At 47.5% G+C, this 12,009-nt stretch overlaps 1 protein-coding gene across 13 annotated transcripts in view; it reads left to right on the top strand.

The window, feature by feature from the left end:
• nckap1l (NCK associated protein 1 like) overlaps nucleotides 1–12,009 on the top strand; it is a 59,571-nt gene that overhangs the window by 42,926 nt on the left and 4,636 nt on the right. For 11 of the 13 annotated variants that reach the window (XR_004209623.1, XR_004209617.1, XR_004209645.1 and 8 more), the window contains exons 22-28: nucleotides 196–326; nucleotides 1,727–1,824; nucleotides 2,440–2,533; nucleotides 2,872–2,954; nucleotides 3,205–3,285; nucleotides 5,874–5,967; nucleotides 7,703–7,819. Coding sequence is in view for 7 of the 13 variants with exons in the window: in XM_031822307.1 (XP_031678167.1) it covers nucleotides 196–326; nucleotides 1,727–1,824; nucleotides 2,440–2,533; nucleotides 2,872–2,954; nucleotides 3,205–3,285; nucleotides 5,874–5,967; nucleotides 7,703–7,819 (698 nt within the window). In the remaining 6 variants the exon portion in view is untranslated. The other 2 variants (XM_031822595.1, XM_031822564.1) reach the window with 2 other exon arrangements.

Raw genomic sequence — 12,009 nt, 5'->3', positions numbered from 1 at the left:
CTGACAACCCTTCTGTGACTTGTCTTCATCTCTGACGTCTCCAGGCTAACAGACATTATATCAGACACTGAACCGTTTCCTCTGTCACTGCACTGCTACATGCATGTAGTTATAGATGTTCATCAGCAGCTGTTAGCACCTATGTTGTGCATTTGAATGCATTAGGAAGAGGATATGACGTCTGCCTCTCCACAGGTACCTAGAGGGCCTTCTGCGTCAGGCCAGCAGCAACCTGATTGTTCACTGCCCTGCAATGCACTGCTTCGTCAACCAGACCATCGAGAACGAGCAGAGTTTCAGAGCAGAGGAGTACTCTGATATCTCAGGTGAGACCTGTCTGCAGTAGGGTAGCCTGGTGACCTCTAAATGCACCTCCACCCTCTTCACCTAGCACCCCCTACCTCCACCCTATCCACCTACCTCCACCCTCTCCACCTACCTCCACCCTCGCCACCTACCTCCACCCTCTCCACCTACCTCCACCCTCTCCACCTACCTCCACCCTCTCCACCTAGCTCCAACCTCTCCACCTAGCTCCACCCTCTCCACCTAGCTCCACCCTCTCCACCTAGCACCACCCTCTCCACCTAGCACCACCCTCTCCACCTAGCACCACCTACCTCCACCCTCTCCACCCTCTCCACCTAGCACCACCCTCTCCACCTAGCACCACCCTCTCCACCTAGCACCACATACCTCCATCCTCTCCACCTAGCTCCACCCTCTCCACCTAGCACCACCCTCTCCACCTAGCACCACCCTCTCCACCTAGCACCACCCTCTCCACCTAGCTCCGCCCCGTCCACCTAACTCCGCCCTGTCAACCTAGCACCACCCTTTTCACCTACCGCATCCTCACCACCACCCTCTCCACCTAGCACCACCTAGCACCACCCTATCCACCTAGCACCACCCTCTCCACCTAGCACCACCCTCTCCACCTAGCACCACCCTCTCCACCTACCTCCACCCTCTCCACCTAGCACCACCCTCTCCACCTAGCACCACCTACCTCCACCCTCTCCACCTAGCACCACCCTCTCCACCTAGCACCACCCTCTCCACCTAGCACCACCCTCTCCACCTAGCACCACCCTCTTCACCTAGCTCCACCCTCTACACCTACCTCCGCCCCATCCACCTAGCTCCGCCCTGTCAACCTAGCTCCGCCCTGTCCACCTAGCTCTGTGTTATAGCCCTCGGGTGCTGTAGCCCTCGGGTGTTGTAGCCCTCGGGTGTTGTAGTCCTCTGGTCCTAACTGCAGTCTAAACTACAGTCTAAACTACTATCCAGGCACAAGGCGAGACCCAGATGCAGACACAGGAGGCAGATGGTTGGAGTCGTACAATGTTTATTCATCCAAAAAGGGTCAGGCAAGAGAATGGTCCTGGACAGGCAAAAGGTCAATAGGTACCGAAGGGCAGGCAGATTCAAGGTCAGAGGGCAGGTAGGATGATCAGGCAGGTGGGAAAGTAGTCCAGAGTCAGGCAGTGGTCAGAACCAGGAAGACAGAGTACGGTGAAAAACACACTGGCTGACTTCACTAAACATACAAGACGAACTGGCACAGAGAGACAGGAAACACAGGGATAAATACACTGGGGAAAATAAGCGACACCTGGAGGGGGTGGAGACAATCACAGGAACAGGTGAAACAGATCAGGGTGTGACAACTACATTCTAAACCACACATCCGTATTCTCCCCTTCATCCCTAATCTGCCCAGAGATGCAGGCCCTGGCCGAGCTGATTGGTCCGTATGGTCTCAAGTTCCTCAGTGAGAACCTGATGTGGCACATCACCTCACAAGTCGGAGAACTCAAGGTAGGATTAAGCTTCAAACAATTACAGACAGCTCATATCTCTCAGAGGGCTGGCTGGCGGTCTATCTCTGATCTGCCGCTGTTGAACTATGAAGTCACTCTTACTCTCCCCCACACAGTCCAACAGGAGATGAACTCATACTCTCCCCCACACAGTCCAACAGGAGATGAAGATCATTGTGACCTGAATATCCCTTATTTTAATTTATATTAAAAAAATATCTAATTTGTCCCTGCTTAAATAAAGGTTAAATCAACAAACCGTCTGAAAGAGAGAACGTCTCCTGGTCAACGTGTCATTACAGCTCCTACAGTAAATGGTAGAAAGTTGACATTAAGATTGAACTGGACATTAACTCTGTGATTGCACTCATAACCTGGTAGTTTGACAGTATCTCACAACTCTATCCATCTATTTTCTATTTTTCCTCTGCTCTTCTCTTCGCTTCTCTTTTCCGTCCTCTCCTCTCCTCTCCTCTCCCCTCATCTTCCCTCCTCTCCTCTCCTCTCCTCTCCTCTCCTCTCCTCTCCTCTCCTCTCCTCTCCTCTCCTCTCCTCTCCTCTCCTCTCCTCTCCTCTCCTCTCCTCTCCTCTCCTCTCCTCTCCTCTCCTCCAGAAACTGGTGATAGAAAACATGGACGTGCTAGTTCAGATGAGAGCTAACTTTGACAAACCTGAGGCCATGGCTAACCTCCAGAAGAGACTGCCTGGTAACACACACACACATACACGCGCATACACACACACTAACCTCCAGGGAAGAGTGCCAAGTGAGCTGCAGGGGGAACAGGAGAAAGATGAGAAGACAAACAGAATGCTTTATCAGTTGACGATGTGAAAGGTGATGTGGAATACCTCGGAGGGGATTGAATCCCGTCTGAAGCTGTTAGATCTGTGCAGTGTGTATATAACTGGAGCTTCTCCAACCGACCTGTCAATTGCATGATTTCAGAGATGTCAAACATCTCGGTGCCGTGCCTCATGACACTAAAAAGGATAATAGATTGTATGAACGTAGCTTTAATCTCTCGTGTTTAACCTTTAACAGCAGGAGAGAACGTTCTGAAGAGGATGACCATCATCGGAGTGATCCTGTCCTTTAGAGCCATGGCACAGGACACACTGGAAGACGTGAGGACACACTACCACTTATAATATACTGAATGGAGAATTTTAATTTCATTCCCCTCTTGTGGGTAATAAGGCTGTTGTTGTTGTATTGTTTGTGTCATGTTATAACATTGTGAAGTCAGTTGCCATGAGTTGACACCAGCTGCCACGACTGTTTATGACATCTGTCGCCCTTGTGGTCGAGGCTTCAAATAAAATATTAATATCCTGTCATAGGGTACCTAATAATCCCTCTGTTCTCTGTCTTCAGATCATGCAGAAGCATTGCCCCTACCTGATGGGGCCCATTGAGAGCCTAAGGGACATGGTCTCCCCTGACACAGACATCAAGGTACAGAGTGGTTTGGAAAATTGAATATAACCAGAGAGTAAAGAATAGGACAGAGTATGGTGGGTAGGGTCGGGGAGGGTTGGATAGGGTTGGATAGGGTATGGTAGGATAGAGTAGGGTGGGTTGGGTAGGGTCGGGAGGGTTGGATAGGGTAGGGTGGGTTGGGTAGGGTCGGGGAGGGTTGGATAGGGTAGGATATGGTATGGTATGGTAGGATAAGGTAGGATAGAGTAGGGTGGGATAGGGAAGGGAAGATATAGTTGGGTAGGATAGGGTAGGGTTTTATAGGGTAGGGTATGATATGTAGGACACAGTAGGGTTGGATAGGGTAGATTAGGATAGGGTTGTTCAGGGTAGGATACGGTAGGGTTGAATAGGGTAGGATAGAACAGGATAGGATACGGTATTATAGGATATGATACAATAGGGATAGGATAGGGGAGGGTAGGGTAGGATTTGATAGGGTAGGATATGGTATGGTAGAAGGTAAATTAGGATAGGATATGGTAGGGTAGGATATGGTAGGGTTGATTAGGGTAGTATAGGGTAGGATAGCATAGGGTTTGATATGATAGGGTAGGGTGGGATAGGGTAGGATTGATAGGTACGTTATAGGGTAGATTCGGATAGGGTAGCGCATGATATTCTGGGTTAAGGTAGGATGGAGTAGGGTGGGATAGGGTAGGGTAGGATATGGTAGTGTGGAATAGGGTAGTATAGGATACAGTATTATAGGGTGGGATAGGATAGCGTAGGGTAGAGTTGGATAGGGTATGATAGTATTGGATAGGGTAGTGCATGATGGGGTAGGTTAAGGTAGAATAGTTTAGGGTAGGATATGGTAGGGTTGGGTTGGGAAGGATAGAATACGGTATTATAGGGTAGGATACAATAGGATAGGATAGCGTAGGGTTGAGTTGGATAGGATATTGTATGGTAGGGTAGGGTAGTGTAGGGTAGGATGTGGTAGGGTTGGTTTAGTTAGGGTAGTGTAGGATAGCGTAGGGTAGGGTTGGATATGATAGGGTAGGATAGGGTATGATAGTGTAGGATTGATAGGGTACATTATAGGGTAGATTCGGATAGGGTAGCGCATGATAGGGTAGGATAGAATAGGGTAGAGTAGGTTAGGGTAGGGTGGATGATAGGGTATGTTATAGGGTGGAATCGGATATGGTAGGATAGGGATCGCATGACAGGGTAGGGTGAAAACAGGGTAGGGTAGACTAGGGAATGGTAGGAGAGTATAGGGTAGGATAGGATCATTACCAAAAAAACAACCATTCATACGATAACTTGAATTACAGTGTTATTCAGAGCAGTAGAGAGGAGTAGAGAGCAGTAGAGAGGGGTAGAGAGCAGTAGAGAGGGGTAGAGAGCAGTAGAGATGGGTAGAGAGCAGTAGAGATGGGTAGAGAGCAGTAGAGAGGGGTAGAGTGCAGTAGAGAGGAGTAGAGAGCAGTAGAGAGCAGTAGAGAGGGGTAGAGAGCAGTAGAGAGGGGTAGAGAGGAGTAGAGAGCAGTAAAGAGGGGTAGAGAGCAGTAGAGAGGGGTAGAGAGGGGTAGAGAGCAGTAGAGAGGGGTAGAGAGCAGTAGAGAGGGGTAGAGAGCAGTAGAGAGGGGTAGAGAGCAGTAGAGATGGGTAGAGTGCAGTAGAGAGGGGTAGAGAGCAGTAGAGAGCAGTAGAGAGGAGTAGAGAGCAGTAGAGAGGGGTAGAGAGCAGTAGAGAGGGGTAGAGAGCAGTAGAGATGGGTAGAGAGGGGAAGAGTGCAGAAGAGAGGAGTAGGAGGCAGTAGAGAGGGGTAGAGAGTAGTAGAGAGCAGTAGAGAGGGGTAGAGAGCAGTAGAGAGGGGTAGAGAGCAGAATGGGGGTAGAGAGCAGTAGAGAGGGGTAGAGAGCAGTAGAGCAGTGGAACAGTAGAATACGTATTTTATGAGTTGTCTCTGACTGTGGAAAGCCCCCTGGCCTGCTTATGTCTTTCCCCTGAGCGTGAGAGTAGGCCATACAAAGCAGACATCCCAGACCCGGGTGTAAATACTATTGGAAATCATTTAAAAATACTTTATCTGTGCTGGTTTGAGTTTGTATAGTGCTATGGAAAACAATAGAGAAGTGAAACCATGCCAACCTGGCACTCCAAGCAGGCTAAAACAAATACTTAAAGTATTTGAAAGATTTCAAACATGATTTGAACCCAAGTGTGCAGAGAAAACATAACATGCCACAGCCTGGTTCAGGATGAACCCTAAGACGTCAGCAGCACCAGGCACCAAGCAGAGGCAAGCTGACCTCCCTGAAAGAGACACATCATGTCTGTCTGGTCTGCAACCTCTCAACTAAAATAACCACCTCAATGGAAACATTCTGACCCCCCTCACCCCCCCCCCAAAAAAAAAATCCCCCACCCCTTGCTACAGAAAGAGGGAACAGTAGTTAACCAATGCTTTATAGTTTCAGTTTAAGAAAAATTCACTTAATGGAGGCTTTTTTGCCCAGCTAGAAGCTGAAAAGAACTGATAAGCCAAATAAGTAAATGAAGGCATCTTTAAGATAAAAAATGGTTGAAGACATCTTGTTTACTTGATGCAGGTAACCCTGACGGTGTTTGAGCTGGCGTCTGCAGCAGGACTGAATTGTGACATCGACCCTGCTTTGGTGGCAGCCCTCGCTAGTATGCGTACAGGTAAATACAATAGTCTCTGGTGGGGATGTCCGTTTTTACACTGGTCATGTTCCAAGACAATTGTCACTATCCGGCTCGAAGGACCACTTTATTGGTTTTGTACAATATATCTTTATGACAAAACAGAAGGATTCCACAACCTATCCTCCCCTTTATATACAGTGCCTTGCGAAAGTATTCAGCCCCCTTAAGTTAATACTTTGTAGCGCCACCTTTTGCTGCGATTACAGCTGTAAGTCGCTTGGGGTATGTCTCTATCAGTTTTACACATCGAGAGACTGACATTTTTTCCCATTCCTCCTTGCAAAACAGCTCGAGCTCAGTGAGGTTGGATGGAGAGCATTTGTGAACAGCAGTTTTCAGTTCTTTCCACAGATTCTCGATTGGATTCAGGTCTGGACTTTGACTTGGCCATTCTAACACCTGGATATGTTTATTTTTGAACCATTCCATTGTAGATTTTGCTTTATGTTTTGGATCATTGTCTTGTTGGAAGACAAATCTCCGTCCCAGTCTCAGGTCTTTTGCAGACTCCATCAGGTTTTCTTCCAGAATGGTCCTGTATTTGGCTCCATCCATCTTCCCATCAATTTTAACCATCTTCCCTGTCCCTGCTGAAGAAAAGCAGGCCCAAACCATGATGCTGCCACCACCATGTTTGACAGTGGGGATGGTGTGTTCAGGGTGATGCGCTGTGTTGCTTTTACGCCAAACATAACATTTTGCATTGTTGCCAAAAAGTTCAATTTTGGTTTCATCTGACCAGAGCACCTTCTTCCACATGTTTGGTGTGTCTCCCAGGTGGCTTGTGGCAAACTTTAAACGACACTTTTTATGGATATCTTTAAGAAATGGCTTTCTTCTTGCCACTCTTCCATAAAGGCCAGATTTGTGCAATATACGACTGATTGTTGTCCTATGGACAGAGTCTCCCACCTCAGCTGTAGATCTCTGCAGTGATCATGGGCCTCTTGGCTGCATCTCTGATCAGTCTTCTCCTTGTATGAGCTGAAAGTTTAGAGGGACGGCCCGGTCTTGGTAGATTTGCAGTGGTCTGATACTCCTTCCATTTCAATATGATCGCTTGCACAGTGCTCCTTGGGATGTTTAAAGCTTGGGAAATCTTTTTGTATCCAAATCCGGCTTTAAACTTCTTCACAACAGTATCTCGGACCTGCCTGGTGTTTTCCTTGTTCTTCATGATGCTCTCTGCGCTTTTAACGGACCTCTGAGACTATCACAGTGCAGGTGCATTTATACGGAGACTTGATTACACACAGGTGGATTGCATTTATCATCATTAGTCATTTAGGTCAACATTGGATCATTCAGAGATCCTCACTGAACTTCTGGAGAGAGTTTGCTGCACTGAAAGTAAAGGGGCTGAATAATTTTGCACCCCCAATTTTTCAGTTTTTGATTTGTTAAAAAAGTTTGGAATATCCAATAAATGTCGTTCCACTTCATGATTGTGTCCCACTTGTTGTTGATTCTTCACAAAAAAATTCAGTTTTATATCTTTATGTTTGAAGCCTGAAATGTGGCAAAAGGTCGCAAAGTTCAAGGGGGCCGAATACTTTCGCAAGGCACTGTAGCTGGACTCCAATTGGCTAAAAAGTCAAAAAATGAAAAAATATTTAACCTATTAATGCATGTCTTTCAACTTTCCTTTTGTTTATTTCCTATTAATGTTTTTTTAAAGGAAAGTTTGCTAAATATGAGTTCTACTCTTCAGATAACTCATCTGTGGATGAGGAGTACAAGCTAACCTGCCTTCTCCTGGTTTACATCGCCGTGTCCCTGCCCATCCTGGCTTTGGATCCCAACTCCTACTACAGCAGACATTATGGTGGTAAGGATTGGGTTATTGACTCGTGGTAAATGTACATAGATGTCCCTCTTCGCTCCCTGTTGAACATACGGTCACAATAACCCTAGTGATACATTTAGTTCAGTGCAAAACCAACAACATTACATTGTGTCTCTGCCTTCTCTGAACCTGGACCCCAACTCCTCCTACATTCGACAGGATGTTCATTTCATCTAATAATCTGTATTATAAACTGGTTAGTTCCAGCCCTGAATGTTGATTGGCTGACAGGCTCGGTATATTAGACCGTATACCACGGGTATGACAAAACATTTATTTTTACTGCTCTAATTAAGTTGGTAACCAGTTTATAATAGCAATAAGGCACCTCAGGGGTTGTGATATATGGCCAATATACCACTACTAATGGCTCTATCCAGCACTCTGAGATGCGTCGCGCTTAAGAACAGCCCTTAGCCGTGGTATATTGGCCATATACCACACCCTCTCGTGCCTTATTGCTTAATTTAACCCTTGGGGAAATTCTTCAAGCACGGTTGTATGTTCACTCCAACAAAAACAACTGCATTTTAAAATGTTTTTCTTTCCAGATCTCGAAATCTGCTCCAATGTGGAGTTGAGTCCATGTCTGATTTACATGTTCATGTGTTCATTTGGATCCTCATTGGGTGTTACAATAGCAACAGCTGCCCCTTCTCATGCCATCTGTTGTGTGTAGATTAGTACTAAGCGATTAACCAAAATGAATGCGTGATTGTGAGGGGACATAGAGAGCAGTTGTTGCTTCATGAGGTATCTCTACCTGAAAATACATGATCTAAGTGATTGATAGTTGGTATTCAGCAGTCGTAAAAGTTGGAATGAAATAAGTCTTCATATAAAACAAATGTCAAATACAGAACAACTGAAATATTTTAGTAACGTGAGTAAATGAAGGTTAAAAATAAGTCATAAACAGTAATGGGCGGTCACTACCATCATGGGACTTGTATTCATTGGTTTATTCTGTGTTACAGCATTCAATCCAGCATTTTTAATACTCAAACCGAAACTGATCCAACCTCAAAAAGCTGTAATCGCTCAGCACTAGTGTAGATCCATCTGTATGCTTAAATCCTAACTGATTAGGAAAGACACACACAATAGTCACTGACTCATTTTTGAATCTTTCAGGGGTGAAACACAAGGAACATTTCCACCTAATCTCCCATCGACGTCAATGCACGACTAAGTGTAATTCAAGTGGAATTTGCCACAGTTATGCTAACTGGTTCAATGTGGTTGACATTCCATGGACACTAGTCACGCCAGTTTACCAGAACTTGGGGGAACAGTGACATCATCACAGTCATCACTGTGACACCTTGGAATACTTCTAATTCCCTATTGACCTTAACTCAGGCAGGTTGACGAATGAAAGACTTGTTTTTTTACCAAGGACTCTGGGCAGCGTCCCAAATTACACCCTATCCCCAATAGTGCACTACTTTAGACCAGGACCCATAAGGAAGTGCACTACTTTTGGCCAGAGCCCATAAGGAAGTGCACTACTTTAGACCAGGTCCCAAGTGCACTATATAGGGAATAAGGTGCTATTTGGGATGCTGTTTCTATTTTATTAATTTTTTTGCTTTTATTTAACTAGGCAAATCAGTTAAGAACAAATTCTAATTTTCAATGACGGCCTGGGAACAGTGGGTTAACTGCCTGTTCAGGGGCAGAACGACAGCCTGGGAACAGTGGGTTAACTGCCTGTTCAGGGGCAGAACGACAGCCTAGGAACAGTGGGTTAACTGCCTGTTCAGGGGCAGAACGACAGCCTAGGAACAGTGGGTTAACTGCCTGTTCAGGGGCAGAACGACAGCCTAGGAACAGTGGGTTAACTGCCTGTTCAGGGGCAGAACAACAGCCTAGGAACAGTGGGTTAACTGCCTGTTCAGGGGCAGAACAACAGCCTAGGAACAGTGGGTTAACTGCCTGTTCAGGGGGCAGAACGACAGCCTAGGAACAGTGGGTTAACTGCCTGTTCAGGGGCAGAACGACAGCCTAGGAACAGTGGGTTAACTGCCTGTTCAGGGGGCAGAACGACAGCCTAGGAACAGTGGGTTAACTGCCTGTTCAGGGGCAGAACGACAGCCTGGGAACAGTGGGTTAACTGCCTGTTCAGGGGCAGAACGACAGCCTGGGAACAGTGGGTTAACTGCCTGTTCAGGGGCAGAACGACAGCCTAGGAACAGTGGGTTAACTGCCTGTTCAGGGGGCAGAACGACAGCCTAGGAACAGTGGGTTAACTGCCTGTTCAGGGGCAGAACGACAGCCTAGGAACAGTGGGTTAACTGCCTGTTCAGGGGCAGAACGACAGCCTAGGAACAGTGGGTTAACTGCCTGTTCAGGGGCAGAACGACAGCCTAGGAACAGTGGGTTAACTGCCTGTTCAGGGGCAGAACGACAGCCTAGGAACAGTGGGTTAACTGCCTGTTCAGGGGGCAGAACGACAGCCTAGGAACAGTGGGTTAACTGCCTGTTCAGGGGCAGAACGACAGCCTGGGAACAGTGGGTTAACTGCCTGTTCAGGGGCAGAACGACAGCCTAGGAACAGTGGGTTAACTGCCTGTTCAGGGGGCAGAACGACAGCCTAGGAACAGTGGGTTAACTGCCTGTTCAGGGGCAGAACGACAGCCTGGGAACAGTGGGTTAACTGCCTGTTCAGGGGCAGAACGACAGCCTAGGAACAGTGGGTTAACTGCCTGTTCAGGGGCAGAACGACAGCCTAGGAACAGTGGGTTAACTGCCTGTTCAGGGGCAGAACGACAGCCTGGGAACAGTGGGTTAACTGCCTGTTCAGGGGCAGAACGACGGCCTGGGAACAGTGGGTTAACTGCCTGTTCAGGGGCAGAACGACAGCCTAGGAACAGTGGGTTAACTGCCTGTTCAGGGGCAGAACGACAGCCTGGGAACAGTGGGTTAACTGCCTGTTCAGGGGCAGAACGACGGCCTGGGAACAGTGGGTTAACTGCCTGTTCAGGGGCAGAACGACAGCCTAGGAACAGTGGGTTAACTGCCTGTTCAGGGGCAGAACGACGGCCTGGGAACAGTGGGTTAACTGCCTGTTCAGGGGCAGAACGACGGCCTGGGAACAGTGGGTTAACTGCCTGTTCAGGGGCAGAACGACAGCCTAGGAACAGTGGGTTAACTGCCTGTTCAGGGGCAGAACGACGGCCTGGGAACAGTGGGTTAACTGCCTGTTCAGGGGCAGAACGACAGCCTAGGAACAGTGGGTTAACTGCCTGTTCAGGGGCAGAACGACAGCCTAGGAACAGTGGGTTAACTGCCTGTTCAGGGGCAGAACGACAGCCTAGGAACAGTGGGTTAACTGCCTGTTCAGGGGCAGAACGACAGATTTGTACCTTCTCAGCTCAGGGGATTTGAACTTGCAACCTTTACGTTTACTAGTCCAATGCTCTAACCACTAGGCCACCTGCTGCCCCATAGTGATTGTGTCAGACAGCATAGACTTTCCATAAAATGAGTCTTATTGAGTTGGCACAGAGCCGGATGGAGAACTCCTAAGAGCATCAAATAACAACCGTGGAGAAAAGTCAGAGAGATGGTGACATCAGAGATGGTGACATCAGAGATGGCGTTCAGGTTTTTCTCTGTCTGCGTTTTAAACATGACCTGGAATAAAAAGGATTCAGAAACCCTGATGGAGACAGGATTCCGTCAGAAGCGTCGGTAGGATTGTTGTCGTCACTCAACTAATTGATTGATTGATTGACCGCAGGGCACCACAACAACATCCACTGTCTGGCCACGGCTGTCACTCAACTAATTGATTGATTGATTGATTGACCGCAGGGCACCACAACAACATCCACTGTCTGGCCACGGCTGTCACCCAACTAATTGATTGATTGACCGTAGGGAACCACAACAACATCCACTGTCTGGCCACTGCCGTCACTCAACTAATTGATAGATTGGTGGACCGCTGGGCACCACAACAACATCCACTGTCTGGCCACGGCCGTCACCCAACTAATTGATTGATTGATTGATTGATCACAGGGCATCACAACAACATCCACTCTCTGGCCACGGCTGTCACCCAACTAATTGATTGATTGATTGATTGATCACAGGGCATCACAACAACATCCACTCTCTGGCCACGGCCGTCACTCAACTAATTGATTGATTGATTGATTGAC

The sequence above is a fragment of the Oncorhynchus kisutch genome, linkage group LG1 (assembly GCF_002021735.2).
Source record: "Oncorhynchus kisutch isolate 150728-3 linkage group LG1, Okis_V2, whole genome shotgun sequence".
Lineage (NCBI taxonomy): Eukaryota > Metazoa > Chordata > Actinopteri > Salmoniformes > Salmonidae > Oncorhynchus > Oncorhynchus kisutch.
The sequence above is the reverse complement of the archived record's forward strand: the minus strand, read 5'-3'. Positions and strand labels throughout refer to the sequence as shown.